General features: G+C 49.0%; 1 protein-coding gene across 2 annotated transcripts; it reads left to right on the top strand.

Annotated features, from left to right (window-relative positions):
* Positions 1-8,837: 8,837 nt before the first annotated feature.
* Positions 8,838-11,429, top strand: DUSP1 (dual specificity phosphatase 1). 2 transcript variants are annotated; one of them, XM_017823006.1, is made up of 4 exons: positions 8,839-9,288; positions 9,403-9,551; positions 9,646-9,865; positions 10,366-11,429. In XM_017823006.1, the coding sequence occupies exons 1-4, from the start codon at positions 8,916-8,918 to the stop codon at positions 10,734-10,736; spliced, it is 1,113 nt and encodes a 370-aa protein (XP_017678495.1). In that variant the 5' UTR covers positions 8,839-8,915; the 3' UTR covers positions 10,737-11,429. The 2 variants fall into 2 exon arrangements, with proteins under 2 accessions (XP_017678494.1, XP_017678495.1); XM_017823005.1 differs by having other exon boundaries at positions 8,838-9,551.
* Positions 11,430-18,674: the final 7,245 nt, after the last annotated feature.

Genomic DNA, 18,674 nt, shown 5'->3' with positions numbered 1-18,674 from the left:
TCGCATGTTTTCGAAATTCTGTTCACTGTTCTCTTTCACTGTTAAAGTGAGAGGTTGTGTTCAAATATGTGTGTTCAAATATAACCAGTATAATGGGTTTTTTTGATTGTTTAACAGTATTTTATGTAGTTATTCAATTCTAATTTGTGTTCTCTGGTGCCTGATTATGATTGTGACTGGCTCAACCAATTAACTGGGAGATGGCATTAATTATTGATTTACCTGATTACATGTGAGAGTTCTCGGAGACGGCCAGAAGATATATAGGAACATAGGGAAATAATTATGTCAGGCCTTGGGAAAACAGCTGGACTCTTGTCCCCACTTTCCATCTGAGACACTGTGCTTCTCAGCACAACCTTGCAGTAATGAGATGAGTTTTAAACTCAGGGAACATCTCTGCCTTCCCTCTCTCACTGCCAGTGCAGCCCTCACCAGACCCAGGGTCCCTGTCCAGCTGAAGCTGTGACCATCGTGGGGCTCTCTGGCTGTTCATGGCATCCAGGAGCTGCCACGCTCGAAGGAAAATCTCCCTCAGCTTTCAACCCCTTCCATTTTAGGGCTCCCCTCATCCTGCTGCTTTTATGTGATTTTATTGGGAAGAGAGTTTTTTTTATACCACAGCATCTGTAAAAAAACATTCTCAGAAGTGTGTTCCTGCGAGTGTCCCTTTGGCTGGGCCTCTGTCTAAACAGAGCTCTGGATTTTGTGTGGCAGCTGAGGTGAAATCACAGCTTGTGACAGGCTCCAAGAGCCACAGGGCGTCTGTCCACACGTGTGGCCACCCCCAGGGAGAAACATCCCATGTTTGGGCAAATTCACTTGAGCCAATGCTGCTGTATGACCTCACTCCTCGTTCATCCCCACCAAGAAACAGTTTGTCCAGCACACTGGAGAAGGGCAGAACAGTCAATGGACTTACCTGAAGGTTTCACAGCGAGGCAACGAGATCAGCTCAGTGCTGAATTTCATGGAGTCAGGTGGGCCATGAGCAGCGTGGGAGGGTCGTGGGTGGTCGTGACAAGGCATTTCATGGACAAAGAAACGGATGATTAGATTCCTGCCATGGATATCATGCCCTATCCCACTCCAGTGACACTGAGAGGATGCTACACTGTGAGTCACTCTGCCCTGTGTGTTCTCATGTAATTCTGAAAACAACACAGTGGGCCAAAGTTTGGCTTTTTCCACAGCCTAAAGGTTTTCATATTCTAAACAGTTAAGTGTTATTCTCCCCTATGACTAACGCTGTGTTTTCACTAACCGCTATTACACACAAACATCACCTCACTCTATCACATGAGAGAATCATGTCATATTGCAAACATTTTCACAAACTGCATAGCAGAAAATGAATAAGCGGTTCTGTAATTAACAATATGGGGGTATTTTTTAACAGTTAGAAACTAAATACAAAGATTGGCTATAAACACCTTGGGAGCTCATACTAAGAAAGCGCAGAAAAAGATACATGAGTAACAAAGGGACTCATTTGGAGCATGTGCAATGTAATATCCACTGGGATTTCTTTGTGCCTTGCTTCCCTTACAAGTTTCTTTGTATTTTAACATCAGTTTTTATGAAGTGTCACTCCTGGACTTCTGGGTCCCCACACTGAGTTACTCCATAGTCCAAGAGTGCAGGAATCATGGCTTTTGATAAAAAAAACTCACTTTATTTCAGAGAGTTTCCAGTTGCTTTTGCTGTTGCATCCTCCCCTTCTGTCCCCTCAGCAAATAACCCCTTTCAGCGCCATTAGACGGTGAGACAAATTTAGATCTGGAGGATGGCAGAAGTGGCTTAGATGAGCATTGGGAGTACAGTAGGAGGACCTGCCTTCTGGGTCCTTGATTCCTGCACTTAGCACAGGACTTCAGGAGGAGACAGAAATACCTTTCCGTCAGCTCTGTGGCTTTCAGCCCTGAAAGCCCTATATTATTCCAAGCTGGCTTCATCCGCCCAAATTTATTTGTGAGTTGGGAGCAGTTAGTGTGTGCGAGGACTCTGAGCAGGAAACTCTTTCCCACAGTAGCTGGTTGCACTGGCTTTACAGAGCCTTGCACCCACGATCTGGTGGGAAGAGATGTAGCTATAACTAGTGGAGAACAGGTTTGTGGTCCCTCCAGGACAGGTAACAAGATGCCTGACTCCAGCTCTACCCATTCCAGCTCAGTTCCATCCTAATGGGCAGAGTCATCCCAGGCTCAAAATCAGCCTCTCTGAGTGTACGTGTGCCACGTACATTTATGAAGCCTTCGCCTCTTTGTAGAGATAGGAAGAACACAAGAACAACATACAAATGGCAGTGCCTCAGCAGCTCTTATCTCAATCTTTATGAGAGTGGGTGCTTCTGGGAATCTGAAGCTCATACATAGTCACTGTGCCCACAAAATGCTGACATCATATGACAAGCAATAAACCCAGAGCTCATGTTTCTGGGTAGGAGAACACGCCTCTCCCGGCTTCTTGGTGCGAGGTACGTCATTTGTTTTCAATTCAAATTCAGCCTCCTCCCACAGAAGCCTTGCCTTACCCTACCAGCCATTAGAGGATGTTATTGAGAAAATACACACTCAAGAAGTAGGAAGAATAATTTCCCATAAGTATATTTTATTGTATATCTAATACCTTTCATCTTGAAATATGAGAACTTTACAAATATAGTGATTTTATTGAATAAATACCCTCATGCCTAGTGCAAGGCATGATTCATAGCAGATTAATAGAAGCAATTAAATGTAAGATTAAATTGCCTAAACCATTTGCCCTACTAAGCTGATCCCAGAGCTGTGAACTGTATCAGTGCCACTAATTCCCAGAGATTTTCCTTTGGAGGCAGGTATTTAATGATTTTGAATATCAAATCCATGGTATCCCAGACTGGCTCTCTAATGCCTGTAATCATGTTAAAAAGCAGCACTAAGCAACTTGCCCGAGGCAGCTCAGTGAGTCACTGGAAGAGAAAGCACAACTTCTGACTTGCATTAGCTGCTCGAGCAGACTTGCAAAATTAGGATGGGGGACTGTCCACGCTGCAAGCTTCCCAAGTGTCTTGGGTTTCAGGCCATGACAACCATATGTGACAGGCAAGCACACACGTGTGGGGTCGTGCAGTGCCATCCGGGCGCCTCGGGTCGCGGCACCGAGCGGCAGATGCAGAGCTCTGGGGGCCCACAGGAGCAGGGGGAGTGCTGCCTGCAGCGTCAGGAGGTGACGGGAGCTGAGAGCAGCAGGGAAAGGCTCGTGGTGAGGAGCCTGGAGTCCAGGCAGTGACCACTGTGGTCTGCAAGACAGGCACCCACTGCTGCCAGCACCTGCTGTCCCCCCTTGTGCCACAGCCCTGGGAGCAGGAGGCACTGAGCAGTCTGGGGCAGGCAGGGAAGCAGTGAGCTGAGATTTCCTTAGGCAGGGCTGAGAGAAAGGGGTTTTCCTTATTCCCCAATATACATCAGTATCCAGGATGTGTCCTCAGTTGAAATACCCGAGCTGCTCTGCCAACAGTTTTCCACTCAGCAAGGAACACTTATGCATCGGACGTGTCACACGGAAATAAAGATGTACCAGGTTTTCCAGCCAGTCTCTCCAGGAGTGAGACCCCAACCCCAGCTATTGGGACTGACGATTCTGCCTCCCCATTCCCCCACCTCATCAACTCCAACAAGAAAAATCTGAGGCAGTCTGAGCTCAGCCAAACCCTGGCCAAAGGGTTAAATCTCAGGATTTAAATGCATAAAAAATAATGTTTTCATTGCAGTGTGAGTCATCAGTAATTCTATATTGTTTGTGCTACTTACTGCGACCTTTCATCTCTGAATCATTTTCTCTTTCTTTCTTTTTCTTTCTTTCTTTTTCTTTCTTTCTTTTTCTTTTTTTCTTTCTTTCTTTCTTTCTTTCTTTCTTTCTTTCTTTCTTTCTTTCTTTCTTTCTTTCTTTCTTTCTTTCTTTTTCTTTCTTTCTTTCTTTCTTTCTTTCTTTCATTCGTTCTTTCTTTTTCCCTTCTTTCCTTTCTTCCTTCCTTCCTACCCTCCCTCCTTCCTTTTCATTTCCCTCCCTCCCTGTGTATCTTTCATTTCTTTTTCCTTCTGTTTCTTATGAATCTGTGTCTCTGTAAAATCTGTCCAAATATTTACAAAAGGAAATGCTGGGTTGTGAAACCGAATTCAGAGAAAATGTTACACATGCTGAAGAAATGCATCCAGCACGGTTTCCAAATGTTCCCACATGCATTTTTGTTCTGTGTCTCAAGTGTTGAGGCTTGATACTTCATATCTTTATTCAGGCAAAACTTGCACCAAGGGCAGCAAGATCCAAGCCCGGGTCAGGTCCAGTGGTGCTGTAATTCTGGCTTTGCTGGAGCTGTTCCATTTGATTTTTGGCCATGGGTGACTAGTTAAAAACCTGAATAACCAGTGTTACTGGGTAACTGGTTTGTGCAATGGGCCTGTTCCAGGCCACGGGTTATCTACACTTGTCACCAAGCTGCTGACAAATTGGCATCCGTGTCAGGCTGTGCAGAAGGTCTCTGCAGTCTCTGTTACCTCTGAGAAACATCAGCCAGGTTGCACTGGGAGACCTGAGGTCTCTGGAGAAAACCAAACAGGTCTTAGGTCCTGCTGAGACAAAGACAACATGCTCGGCTGGGACATGATGAAATTGCCATGAAGTCATTTTCCCAAGAAGTCTTTAATGCCTCGAGTGAGGGCTCACACTGCTGTTGTTATGGACTTGAACATGTTTTGGCAGAGCAACACCGTTAAAACCCTGGGGGGATAAAGGGAGTCAGCAGTGGGTCCCATCTGCTCAAATCAAAGCATCACCTCCCACCCCCACACTTCACACTCATGTTTCTATTATTACCCTTACAAAGACATTGTGGCCCAAGTGCAAACACAGATTGTTTGGGAGGAAGGGGTTAATTTTGTATTTCCTGGCTTTTGTTAGGGCAGGAAAACTAACCCTTAAGAAAGTCATTCAAGTCAGTCTGAGCTTCTAAAAGCCACTTCGGCCCTGTTTTGTATTTTCCTTTCTTTCATTCTTATGGCAGGTTTATTTAAGAAAAGAAAACAAAAATAAAGCAAGGAAATAGCTAGTCCAGGATTATAAGTGACTAAGTACACACTGCCACATGTGATGAATTTTTTTCTTCCTGATTTGCACTGGGTGTAAACAAGACCAGATTCAAAAGTCTCACAGTTACATAAGTGCATCGAAGAGCAATTATCGCTGTTGTGGAGGTAAATTCCCTTTGTGCAACAGATGGGATGTCATCTCTGCACTGGATCAGAGCAGCCAAGGTACCTGGCCCACAGTGTCTGTCTCATATTCAACATTTTTGCGATGCTGGTTAACATCGTGATGAGAAAAGTGGTTGTCATTGAGAGCACATGGTCACTTGGCTGGGCAGGTGTCAGACATGGTGATTTTCTCCAAATTGGGGGAAAAAACATCTCTGTCTTTTAGCTTTGTTTTCTGTGTAGGACACTGAGAGGGGTTTAGGACAAGAAGAGAAAAGCCTGTCAGTGGCACAGGGATACCTGTGTCTGTGAGTCAGGGCTGGCTGTTCCCATAACTAACATGGTGCTGTGCCACTAGCACATTAAAAATACTGGTTTCCATCCAAGCATTCAAGGGAAATTTCCCCACCCATTGCTGCTTCTGGAATGTGCAAGGTTGGAGTAATGCAACATCCTGATCAAGTTCCCTGGGAAAAGTGGTTGGTTGGATGGGGCTCTGAGCAACCTGGTCTGGTGGAAGGTGTCCCTGCCTGTGGGAGAGCATTGGAATGAGATGATTTTTAAGGTCTTTTCTAAGCCAAACCATTCTGTGATTCTATGATTCTAAGGATGTTCCCAGCTTAAAATCCCACAGGGCTACTTTGCTGTGGCTCAGCCAAGTCTTTCCCTCTCCTGTGCTCCTGCCAGGTGATGCCTTAAATCGCTCCTGCATCACACTCCAGAGGAGTAAAGTGAAGTGATTGCTGGGTACAGACCTACAGAAAGGTCAGTGTCTGAGGTCCATTTCCTCTAGGAAAAGATGATGAATACAGTCCTGTCTTGTGGCCATCTGTTGTATTGGCTTCTGCTGCAGAAAGTTGGCAAGGAGTCATCACTGAGAATTCCTGCTGTTCAGCTCCTTAGAACCATCTGGGTAGGCTCGTGTTGGACAGATGACATGCAAGGTCACCAGAGCTTGGTCGTGGCATGATGTAACAGCGATATCACATCTTTTGAGGTGCTGGTTTGGAGCGCATCTGAGGACAGATGGTGTGGTCCCTGCCTGCTTCCCGTGCACTCGTGGAGTGGAGGGACATGTGTCACCTGCCCAACTGGTGGTCCCCATGATTCACACCCAGTGACCCACCATGGATGGCTGGGGGGTCCTGCTGCCAGAGTGGGCGACGGTGTGGTCGAGCAGAGTCATTTCCCAGCACCAAAGCGTATGAGTGTTTCTCTTGCAATCTGTTTCCAACCCGCTGTTAAAAAGAACAACAATAAATAAATGGAATGAAAAGTGCAATCCTGTGTTTATTTTTAAGGAATGTGTTGAAAAAACAGATTTGCTTTGAGGCTGCAGTTCTGGCAAAAACCTCACTGCTCAGCAGAGCAGAGACAGCCCTGCAACAGCGGGTGAGCAGGAGCTGCCACTCGCTCACCTTCTCTGTGCCCCCTCCTCCTGGTCCCTGTGGGAACATGGAAAACCCTGGAGATCTCAGCCAGATACAGAGCCTGGCTAGTCTGAGGTGGTTAAAGACTGGGGGACATTGGTGGGGGAGGAGATAGATGATTTGAGGAGTGATGGTTGGAAGCCTTCGAGGCTGGTGGGGCAGGAGAGTGGGAGAGGAGCCCTGGTGTGAGGGGCGGATGGAGAGATCTCCTCTGAAGGGGGGAAGTGAAAACAGCAAACTGCTGAAAGGGATGAAGAAGGAGCAGCTAGGAACAGCAGGGCAGTGTGGGGGGAAGAGGAATTGGTGGAGAAGGGCTGGGGGAAAGGGCTTAAGTGGGAGGAGGTGCTGGGAACAGCGGTGACTGTGGGCAGTGAGTGGCTGGGAGATGGAAAGCCTGGGGAGACATGGAGGGGAGGCAGGAAGGGGTGAAGGGGAGGCAGGGGAAGTGGCAGCAGTGCTGACTGGAAGTCCTGAGTAAGAAACACCCGAGTGGCTTGGTGAAAGCCAGTCATCCACAGAAAAAAAGAAAACTTTTGGGAAGTGCTGATGCGCTAACAAAGAGGGGAAAAAAGAAACCTCCCACCACTGTGCTGCCAGTTACTGGGCAGCCCCAACCCCTGGGGGTGATCTCAATGGGGAAAAATGAACTTTGCATGGGTCTGCTACATTTTTTGCCTTACACATAAAACATGATGGGAACAGCTCTCAAATATCTGTTTACATAATAAATGTATACAAATATATGTATACACATATATATTTGTGTAGATATGTCTGTACATGTATATATGCCTATGCATGAATACAAATATATGTATGTGTATGCTGGTCCCTTTATACATATATTTTGGGAGAATAAGCACAGCAGCACCCAAGGCTTGACAGCCCCCCACACTGCTGCTCCAGCAGCTACGTCCCCTTGATCTCTGTGGGAAAGGGGGAGCAGCCAGTGCTGGGGAGATTGGGGGATGGACAAAGGCTGCCCCAGCCCCAGCCTGGAGATCCAGCAGTTGAGGTGACCCAGCCCAGTGGCTCCTGGGCTGGGAGTGGTGGGCACAGGGGTGGGGGGTGTGAATGGTTGGGTGGATGAGTGTGAAAAAGGGCACAGTGTGGAAACATTTAGTTTGGAAAAGACCTCTAAGGTCATTGAGTACAGCCTTTATTTAACCCACCACTTCAAGTCCACCAGGAACCCATGTCCCTGTGGTCCCATGTACCACATGCACGTGTGTATATGTGTGTATGTTATATATCATAGAATCACAGAATGGTTTAGGTTGTAAAGAAGCTTAAAGATCATCTAGTTCCAACCCCTGCCATGGGCAGGGACACCTTCCACTATCCCAGGTTGCTCCAAGCCCCATCCCACCTGGCTTTGAACACTTCCAGGGATGGGGCAGCCACAGTTTCTCTGGGCAACCCGTGCCAGGGGCTCACCACCCTCACAGGGAAAAATATCTAATCTAAATTTCCCCTCTCATGTTGAACCCATTCATCCTTGTCCTGTCCCTCCAGTCCCTGATGAACAGTCCCTCTCGGGCTTCCTCGTAGGCCCCCTTCAGATACTGTAGGGGGCTGTGAAGTCTCCTCACAACCTTCTCTTCTCCGGGCTGAACAATCCCAATTCTCTCAGCCTTTCCTCATAGCAGAGGTGCTCCATCGCTCTGATCATCTCAGTGCCTCCTCTGGACTCACTCCAAGCCCGTGTCCCAGCTGGGTCCCCAGAGCTGGAGGCAGCTCTGCAGGGGGGTCTCACCTGAGCTGGGCAGAGGGCCAGGATCCCCTCCCCTGCTGCCCACGCTGTGGGATCAGCCCAGGACACACACGGGGGGGGGTTCTGGGCTGTGAGCGCACACGGCTGGATCATGCTGTGTTTTTCTTCAACCAAACATATACATACACATATATATGTGTGTGTACAGACACACTGTACATACACGCGCATCTGTGTGTCTGTCCGTGCGCGCTCCCGTCTCTGCATCTCCGGGGGGGGCAGCGCGCGCGTACCCGCCTGCGGCCGGTGACGTCACACCAGCGGGGCCGGGCGCGCCCGCGTTGGCGCGCGGCCAAGGTGACGTCACCGCCCCCTCCCGGCCCCCTCCCACGTGACTCCGCTCCATTGAGAAAACGCCGTCCCGGCGGCGCGGCCCCGATATAAAGGGCGGGAGCGGTCGGGACACAGGGACGTCCCGGGACAGTGGCACTGCCGGCACACACCGCGCCTGCCTTCCCTTGCCCCGCACCCCGAGCCATGGTGAACCTGCGGGTGTGCGCGCTGGAGTGCGAGGCGCTGCGGGCGCTGCTGCTGCAGGAGCGCGGCGCGCAGTGCCTCGTCCTCGACTGCCGCTCCTTCTTCTCCTTCAACGCCGCGCACATCCGCGGCTCCTGCAACGTCCGCCTCAGCACCATCGTCCGCCGCCGCGCCAAGGGCGCGCTGGCCCTGGAGCACGTCGTGCCCAACGAGGAGCTCCGCGCCCGGCTGCGCCAGGGGCTGTTCCACACCGTGGTGCTGCTGGACGAGCGCAGCGCCGACCTGGACGCGCCCAAGCGCGACAGCACCATGCTGCTGGCGCTCGGCACCCTCTGCAGGGAGGCCCGCGGCGCCCGCATCTGCTTCCTCAAGGGTGAGTGGCCCCGCGGCCCGTGGAGGGGACGGGGGGGCTGGCTCGGAAAGCCCCGCTCGCCCCCCGGCCCCGCGGCGCTCACCCCGCGCCCCTCTCCCCGCTCTGCCCCCGCAGGAGGTTACGAAGCCTTCTCGTCCGCCTGCTCCGAGCTCTGCACCAAGCCAGCCGCCCCCGCCGGGCTCAGCCTGCCCCTCAGCGCCAGCCCCGCGCCCGGCAGCGCCGACTCGGGATGCAGCTCCTGCGGGACCCCGCTGTACGACCAGGTGAGCGGGGACGGGGTCCGGCACGGCGAGGGAGCGGGGGATGCCGCGGGACACCGGGCAGGGGGTAACCGGTGGTCTGTCCTCTGTGTTTCAGGGCGGGCCGGTGGAAATCCTGCCGTTCCTGTACTTGGGCAGCGCGTACCACGCCTCCCGAAAAGACATGCTGGACGCTTTGGGGATCACGGCGTTAATCAATGTCTCGGCCAACTGCCCCAACCACTTCGAAGGGCACTACCAGTATAAAAGTATCCCTGTAGAGGACAACCACAAGGCGGATATCAGCTCCTGGTTTAACGAGGCGATTGATTTCATAGGTAAATGAGCCCTCTTTACAGTCTGTTCTTTTTTTGGGTTACTGTATCCTGGCAAGTGACTTTTGGGCATTGTTTTCCCCAGTAAAACCTGTATTTGAGATTGGAGAATTTCATCCCATTGGAGAGATATACCTGGGGAACATTTCCCTTAATTTTATTTTACTCAGAGGCATAATCTTAGCTTCATAAGGCTGTTTGAAATCTTGAATCAAGAGGCATTGGTCTTGCAGAAAAGAGTTACTGAATTTAAGCGGATCAGTATTAAAGTAATCTTGCAAGACTGCTAAAGTGACCTGGAGGAGCTATTAGTATAATTGGAACTGGAGCCCAGAATGAAAATAGCTGTTTTCCTCAAGACAAAGACTCCCTTTGTCTCAAAACCTCCGGGTGCACCTATTAGGAAGGGATGGATTAAAGAAATGTAAAACAGCAGCCTGTGCTTTTCCCACCTCTGGAAGCAGCGGGACTTGTTTGCTAACTGTGTGCTTTAATTCTTTCAGACTCTGTTAAAAACGATGGAGGAAGGGTATTTGTGCACTGCCAGGCTGGCATCTCCCGGTCAGCAACCATCTGCCTTGCTTATCTCATGAGGACCAACAGAGTCAAACTGGATGAAGCCTTTGAGTTTGTAAAGCAGAGGAGAAGCATCATCTCCCCAAATTTCAGCTTCATGGGGCAGCTGCTTCAGTTTGAGTCGCAGGTCCTTGCCCCCAACTGCTCAGCAGAGGCCGGGAGCCCCGCTATGGCAGTATTGGACAGAGGAGCATCCACCACCACAGTCTTTAACTTCCCGGTCTCCATCCCTGTTCACACCCCATCCAGTGCTTTAAGCTACCTTCAGAGCCCCATCACTACTTCCCCAAGCTGCTGAAAAGCAGCTGAAAACATGGTCAGAATTCAGACTTGCTGTCTCAGAAGTGCAATAACTACAGGGACAGTGTCACCAGTCACTTGTGTTTTGTGGGGAGTCATTCCTGCATCCCAGAACAGTGTCCTAAATGGAGAGGAGCTCACCCAATGCCAGAGAACTGGGTGTTTCTGACTTCTCAAGCAAATATCTGGATGTCTACACAGAGATCAAAGGACAGTGGCTCTTCCTGAGCTCTTCCTCCTTGTCTTCTGTCTGTCCTAGGCCTGCTCCGTGTATAGTAGCATGCTCACCAGTATTCCCATTCCTGGACACTTTGAGCAACACTGATGTTGTCCCCTTTTATATGACAGTCCTATTTATTTATTTTTACATTAGTGCATTGTTGTTTGTTGGTTTGTTGTTTGTTTTTTTTGCCTTCACAAACCTAAAGTTTCAGTTCTAGAGAAACCAAATACCTCAATATTTTTGGTACTATAATCCTGTGTGTGTATATTTGTCAGCTCTTCTTGTTTCCCAAGCACTGACGTGAAAGCACCAGGCGAGTGCTTTTTTGAGTTGCCAAGGGTTGTATGTTTGCTGATTTATTTATGATGTGAAATAATATATTTCTTCTTATGAAGACATAGTTTTGTTACATGATTATAACTTTTTTTATACAAATGGAATAAATTATGATATTTCTATTGATCTGTATTATATGTTCTTTAAAGTACTGCATTTCACAGTCCCAAAACTCTTGTGGAAGCTCCCTGATCAAGAGCTGTAAGAAATCTGAATCTTCAACTCTGCTGGCCTCAGGGCTTGACTTATAGAAAAATAGGTTTAAACAACATAATTGACTAGAAACTAGTGCAGCTTCTTAACCTGAGCTTTTCTTTGTCCCCATATAATTATGTGCAGTGGCAGTGAGCCAAGGCTGATTTCTCAGCTGTGAGGTGGATTTGGCTGTAGTGATGGCCACAGAGCTGTAACAGTTTGAACCAGCTGAGACTTGGGCACTGGGCTACAGTGAATTTAAAATAGTCCTTCTTCTAAGAAGGAGGAAGAAGAGTCTTTATTCCTTGTGTACTTTTAATGCTTCAGAGGTTAAGTCTAAAAATTAACCTGTTAGTAACAGATCTCTAAGGCTTGGCACAAGTTCACAGGGTATTTTCTTTTTCTGTCCCACCTTCCTAATTCCTTTTTGCAACTCAAAAGCCTCTGGTGTCTGGAGTGAGGTATTTGGCTTGCTAGGCCATCTGTAAACAAACTGGGGCATGACAAGAGATCAGGTAACCAACAAGCCACCGATTCTCTTACCCAGACACGAATTCTTTCCTGCTGGAGATTCTCACTAGAGTGACTTGTATCTAGTGTTGCAGCTGAGGCAATGAAGAGTTTATGTAGCATAGCAAAAGCCAGCCAGAGGAGCTGGAGCAGCAGCACCATGGGCAGGAGCTGCAGGGTGAGAGTGACAGGCAGCAAAGGGAGCAGGGTTGATGTTGGGTGCTCTGGCAGAACTGCACCTCTCCATGGGCTGTGTGGGGCAGGGCAGTAGCACTGCTGTGACATCCCCTTGCCCCGGAAGCTGATGGGGATGAGATGCAGCTGAAAGCTTGATTTGCTAGGCAGAGTAGTAATGGTAGTAAAAGGGAGATGGATGCTGAGGGAGCAGTAGGACATTGTGTTTCTATTTGCTCCAGAAGGGAGCCACTAGTCCCTGCAAATCTAATATTCAAGGAGTCAGATACTATGCTTGCCCTGTCCAAAATGGTTTTGCTTGGGCAGACAGCAGGTTGTGACTTTGTAAAATCAAGCCATTTGATCCTAATCAAGGCATTGTGATCCTAAGTGTACAGATGAAGATTTCTGTGAGCATAAAGCAGTTGTGCTCTTGTCACATAACTGGAGACAAGCAAAGCACCACAAACTGCAGCCGAAATCCTGCAAGTTACTTGGAGTATTAATGGTGCTAAAATCCAGGACTCTCCTCCTGGGAGAAGGTGCCCTTGAAGGACTGGATGATGCACTGCTGCCTCTGAAGTTCTTCCACGTGAGCTGCCCCTCGGATGCAGCTCTGTCGTCAGCACTTCGCGTCAGCCGTCACCAAGTTTCAACCTGACAGCAAGGGATAAAAAAAAATGGAGCGGCTAAAAGGAGGAGAGATCCCTGGGCACTGAGAATGGAGTTAGAAACCCTTTTTTTCCCTAAAGTGTACCCGAACCTCAAAGTGAATATCCTCCCCAAAACCTGTGCCATGCTGCAAATCCTGCAAACCCCCTTCATCCGTGGAAATTCCCTTGGCACATTGCACCTACCACTGCTCTCCTGGTTAAATATGCAAGACTGACTACGTGAGCCTTTTTACACCTGCAGTAAAGGGTGGAACAAACTTTCACCTTCAAAGCAAAGCAGAGCTTGTTCAGTGGAAAAATACAACCTTGGCAGCCCTGGCCATGCAACTGATAAAAAAAATCCTGCCTGTTAATCGCAATTCAAACAGAAATCCGCTCCCCGTCAGCCGCAGGAGCTTGTTTATGTGTTTCTTGGAACAATAAAACTCATTACCTGGCAGCCGATCAGCTTTTATAACCTAAACAGGCACCTGACAGAGGGGAGCAAAAGAGAGCTGCTTCAGCACAAAGCCCTCTGTGGATCAGCCAGCCAGGACAGCAGGGCTGCAGTCCCAGCAAGGCACCGATGTGCACTTCCAGCTCTGTGCACATCCAGTGTCCTTTTCCAAGTCTTTATTGTGATCCTTTTGCCGTTCTGCGTAATTGGAGTCTCACAGTGCCCAGTCTCAGACTCCTGCAAACTCTGGGATTGCACCCAGATCGCACATAGCTCTGTGCAAACAAGGGGAGGAGAAGGGGGGAAGAGATATCAGAGTGAGAATACCAAACGTGATTCTGGGGCAACAGTTTTGGGGAAAATGGATGGGCTCAGCTGGGGGGTTGCTGGGAGTAGGAGGGAAGGAGTGGGATGGGATGGCTGGCAAGGTGTGGGGCAGAGGAGGAGGCATCAACTGGGCAACAAGGCACAAGGGGTTGAGATGGGCAGTGGCAGAGCTGGAGGACGCCTTGATGACACAGCTGGGCTGAACTTTTCCAGCTGTGGATGTGTTAGGGAGGCATTTTTCCTTCTTGCCCCTTATTTATTCTCCCAGCTTTGCTGCTTTGTTTGTTTGGAATATCAAGGCATACAGCTCACCCTGGTTTAGGGCTTTGAACTCCCATTTCCCTGGCTCCAACATGAGCTGGCTGTCCCACTGTGCTAGCAGGACTCAGCTGAGAGCCATCCACTCGTATCCAATCCACAGAATCCTGGCACACAGCAGGCAAGCATGGGGCTTTCAGTTTATATAAACCTGTAGCTCTACAGTTGCATACATCCCCATGGAAACCACGAGGAGTTTCCCCTTGGTGAGAGCAACAGTAACATCACTTCCTGCTGCTGACAAACCAATTTGTCATGAAGTGATAAAAAGGCATGTTTTGTGTTTTCAGGAACTGGCTCCGGGCTTTGTTCCTCTCAAGCCAGAGGCTGCTCACCCGCCCCGAAGGCAAACAATGGCCATTGTGTGCTGTGCAGAGCAGGGATGGGGACACACAGACAAGACCTTCGGGCCCCCAAAATGCCAGAGTGTGGACACTGACACCCCAAAGGTTACAAAGAGAACACATGGCAGCACTTAACCCTACAAATGGGCCTCCATCCAGCACCCATAGATGGGTCCACACATCCAAAGGGTGTCCATGGCCAACCCACAGAGGGACACAGCACATGAGCCACAAGTAATATTCCCAGCAAGATGCAATACTCAGGGGTTACAGTATATACCCAGTTATCACATGACAAACAGACACAAAGCTCCAGATTAGACTTGGGTAATCCCCTTGTCTCAAAGCTTTTGCCTTTCTTTTGTAATCAGCACTTGGAGAGGCGCTGGGTGTACTCAGGCTTAGGGACTATCCTGTATTAGTCACTCCCAGGAGCAGACTCGCAGGGCCACAAGGATGTGTGATGCCATTACGTGGAAAAAAGAACATTACATCCAGTTCACACACAGGCAGATCTTGTTTGCCTGGTTACCACCTAGGTTTTTAGCTCTGCCTGGCTCCAGGGTAGCAGAAAAGGCACTGAGAGTCATTTGGAAGTGGTGTTTAAGTGCAGCTCCATAGATCCCACTCCCCAGCTCTGCAGATGAGTCGCAGTGCAATGGGGAAGGACAGAAGCTTGTGGTGTGTGACTGTCTAGTGTGGTGAGAAATCACTACACCTCAAACCCCATCTAAACGTGTTTCTGATCGTTTTGCTTGTCCAGCAGCAATGTCTGTGACAGACACCTACTCAGAGTGCAGCCAATGAGACTCCACCCAGGGCCTTGGCGTCCCCAAATCTGCTCCCATCCAAGGCTGTAGGGAGGTTGGGAAAACAGCTTAAGCACAGCCTCAAATCCACTCATGCTGAAAGAATAAATTAGCTCTGAGGTTTGTGCTGCGTGTGGTTCCCACTACACTCTGTTTACTACAGTGCAGAGCCGGAGGCCACAGATGATGGGGAGCTGGCAACCCAGCCGGGAGGCATGGACAAGGTGGATCCCATTAGCACCTATCAGGGGCATAAAAGGTTAAGTGGGAGCAAGGTATTAAAGGAGGGAAAGTAGCCCTGATGTGAGAAATCTGAGAGTCTGGGGGAGAAGAAGAGCCTCCTGATATTTTACTGATTTAATTGGTGTTGCTGTGGGGACTTCAGCTTGGCACTGCTGGGGACCTGGCTCAGGCTGTGGCCATGTGGCTCTGAGCACAATCTCCAGGAAATGAACCTGAGGGGAAGCAGCCGAATTGCTCTGCTGCTGGGGTGGTCAATGGATTTCTGGTTTTGGGAGCTGCTTCCCATTTTGGAAGGGCAGTTGTACAAACCTGTGTTTGTCTGGAAAGCAGCGCCAAGGCCCTACGTGGAGCAAGTTGGCTCTGTTATTGTAAGACTCGTGGCCAAAACCAGGGGAAAAAGAAGTTTTGTTCTTTGTCCTTACATGGTGCGGGCAGCCTGTTCTCCAGGTGTGGGTTTGGTTTTTTTTCCTCCTTGTGGGAGTTTTCATGTCCAGGGTTTTCCCGTTGCTGCGTGTGGCTGTTCATCTCTCTTGCAGTGCCAGGCTGTGTGTGCTGAGCCTGGCCAGCACCAGGGCACAATTGAGGGGGCTGAGGGCTGGCTGAGGGCCCCCCGAGCCTGATGGGACGGGGGTTTCCTGAGTGGGGCTCTCAAGCTCGTGCATTTGCATGTATTTCCTGCCAGACGCGGAGATGACTCGGTCTGGGCTTCCCCTCGGAGCCGCTGGCGCGCTGGGGAGTGGGCGAGATGAGACACCCATGGGCAGCTTCCAGCTCACCTTCAGCCCCGGGGCCTGGCAGTGGGTGGGGGTGTTCTCCAGGTGGGTGCTCAGTGGTGATGGTTTGGAATCTGGAGGACTGAAGGTGTTTCAAGAGCCAAAAGGGAAGATGCTCGTGGATGTGCTTGGCCTGTGGAGCGGGGATGAAGCACAGCTAATAACAGTGGACATTAGTAACCCCGTTATATCTCACCCAGGTCTTGTTCGGTGCTCAGGCTGGGTGAGTCAGGCCTGTGGGAACAGTAAGCAGCCAGTTCATTCCAGTATCCACATTGTATAGACCATGTTGGGGCTACCACGACTGCTGCAGAAAATGCTTCATTTCTCATAAAAAGGTTATGTATGACACCAGTCCCTCTCATTTCAATACCTTTTCGTTCCCAAACTATAGGCCATGTTTAAAAATAAACTCCCAGAGGACTCTAATATGACGTAGTTGCCTTCTAACTCAGTAACCAGTTGGCTACAAATTAACAGGTTCTCACTACACAATTTATTTTTTGCATTGTAGTCTGTCTCAGAGCCCAACGTAGCTCCTACTTGTACTAAAATAAGAAACTACAGTGTTAATTTTTAGACTTTTAATATCTGATATAATTTAATTTTATTTGAAAGGAGGTTTTTTTGTTCCACAGCAATTGTGGTTATAACTAATGATGGCTTTTTCGTGCCTTTTACACACTGAAAAGAGGTGGTTTATTTTCAGTATATTCTCTAAATTCCTGTCAAAATATCATCTATGGTAAAATTGTGTCACACATCAGTATAGTGTTCTTTCAGATCTTGTTAAGGTTCTTGTTAAGACAGCTGGGTCATAGCACCGTGTGGTTTTGATGGCAGGTTTTTCTAATGTAAACTGCAGATGTTCATTATCTCTAATAATTTTTCCTGAGACTCTGTGATATTTGCAGACTTGCAAGTCTGCAAATACTTGCAACTAGTAACTTCTTTCCTTTCTTGTCTTCTGCAATGAGATCTTGGTGATTGCAGATATATATATTTCAGGGGCTTTTGAGTGATAAGTATCTTAAAAATTGGAACTATTGTTGGCAGTCCCAAATGGTGCATGTACAATCTTTCATCCAGTGACAGGACCTGAGGGAACAGCACGAAGCTGTGTCGGGGGAGGGTTAGGTTGGATATTGGGAAAAGGTTCTTTCCCCAGAGGGTGGTTGGGCACTGAACAGGCTCCCCAGAGCAGTGGTCACGGCTCCAAGGCTGACAGAGCTCAAGGAGTGTTTGGACAACACTCTCAGGCACATGGTGGGATTGTTGGGGTGTCCTGTGCAGGGCCAGGAACTGGACTCAGTGATCCTTGTGAGTCCCTTCCAACTCAGGATGTCCTATGAATCCATCTTGCATATAAAATACATGACAAAAATATGTGAACTTTGCTGCTTTTTAGTGATTTAAAGTGCCCAGCACTTGTTCCCATTAGCCAGGCAATGGGAACACTGTCGATATAAACAAGTGGCCTAAACTATGTAACCATGGCTGGTGGGTCTTTCTTTTTCAATCACATAAGCGCTGGTTTAAATGTTACATTACAGGATGTTTTCTTGGTCTTTGTTGTTAAAACAAAGACATGAGTCCTACACGCGTCGGCTGCGATAGCATCAGTTGTGAACTCTGTCTGTGTCTGGGCACATGTGGCATTTCCTCTGCATTGCTGAGCTTTACTGGGAGATCAAAGCCCCCGGCCGATGGTCCGGGTGCCAGCCTGGCTCTTCTGCAGCCTGGAAGGATCCTGGAGGGGAAATTTAACTTAGCAGTATGGAAGAAATTCTTCCCTGTGAGGGTGGTGAGGCCCTGGCACAGGTTGCCCAGAGAAGCTGTGGCTGCCCCATCCCTGGAAGTGTTCAAGGCCAGGTTGGACAGGGCTTGGAGCAACCTGGTCTAGTGGAAGCTGTCCCTGCCCATGGCAGGGGGTTGGAACTGGATGATCTTTAAGCTTCTTTACAACCCAAACCATTCCGTGATCCTATAACCATGTCTGTGTGATGGCCACTTCTTCCACTCCTATGTTTAGGTGGATGACACCTGGCACCTCAGGAGAGGAGATGACACCTGGAAACACCTGTAGGTCTCATTGGTGACTGAATATGAGGCATCCAACTGCTCAGGGCTTTCCAAAGTGCACTAATGCAAACTGCAGCATCAGAGTTTAGCACAGGGTGAGTGGGACAGTCGAAGTTGGTCAAATGTTGAAACCCTGTTGGCTGCTGTAGCTTGGCTGGAACGTCTCTTGCATCACCGGGATGCTTTGAGCCGAAGGATTTCTGGCTGCCCTGGGAGCTGTGCGAGGAGCCAGCTGAACAGCAGGATCGAACAATAGTCCCCACCCTTTCCTACTGACTGGGAGGAACAGAAGGGAACAAAGCTATTTGCAAGGAGAAAAAAAATCCTTTCGATCTTTGTCTTTCACTCTTCCCACTCCATTAGGAGATTTTCCTCCCTCGCGGAGCCAGCAGACATCTCAGCGCTGAGCAGCCCCCAAATTTCAGCACCTTCCCTTGTTTCTCTTTATCCTTTAAGTGCCAGTCCGCAGGCGCCAATGAAGATGGTTGTTTA

The sequence above is a fragment of the Lepidothrix coronata genome, unplaced genomic scaffold (assembly GCF_001604755.1).
Source record: "Lepidothrix coronata isolate B3197 unplaced genomic scaffold, Lepidothrix_coronata-1.0 Scaffold100, whole genome shotgun sequence".
Taxonomy (NCBI): domain Eukaryota; kingdom Metazoa; phylum Chordata; class Aves; order Passeriformes; family Pipridae; genus Lepidothrix; species Lepidothrix coronata.
This window is presented reverse-complemented; position numbering and strand designations above follow the sequence as displayed.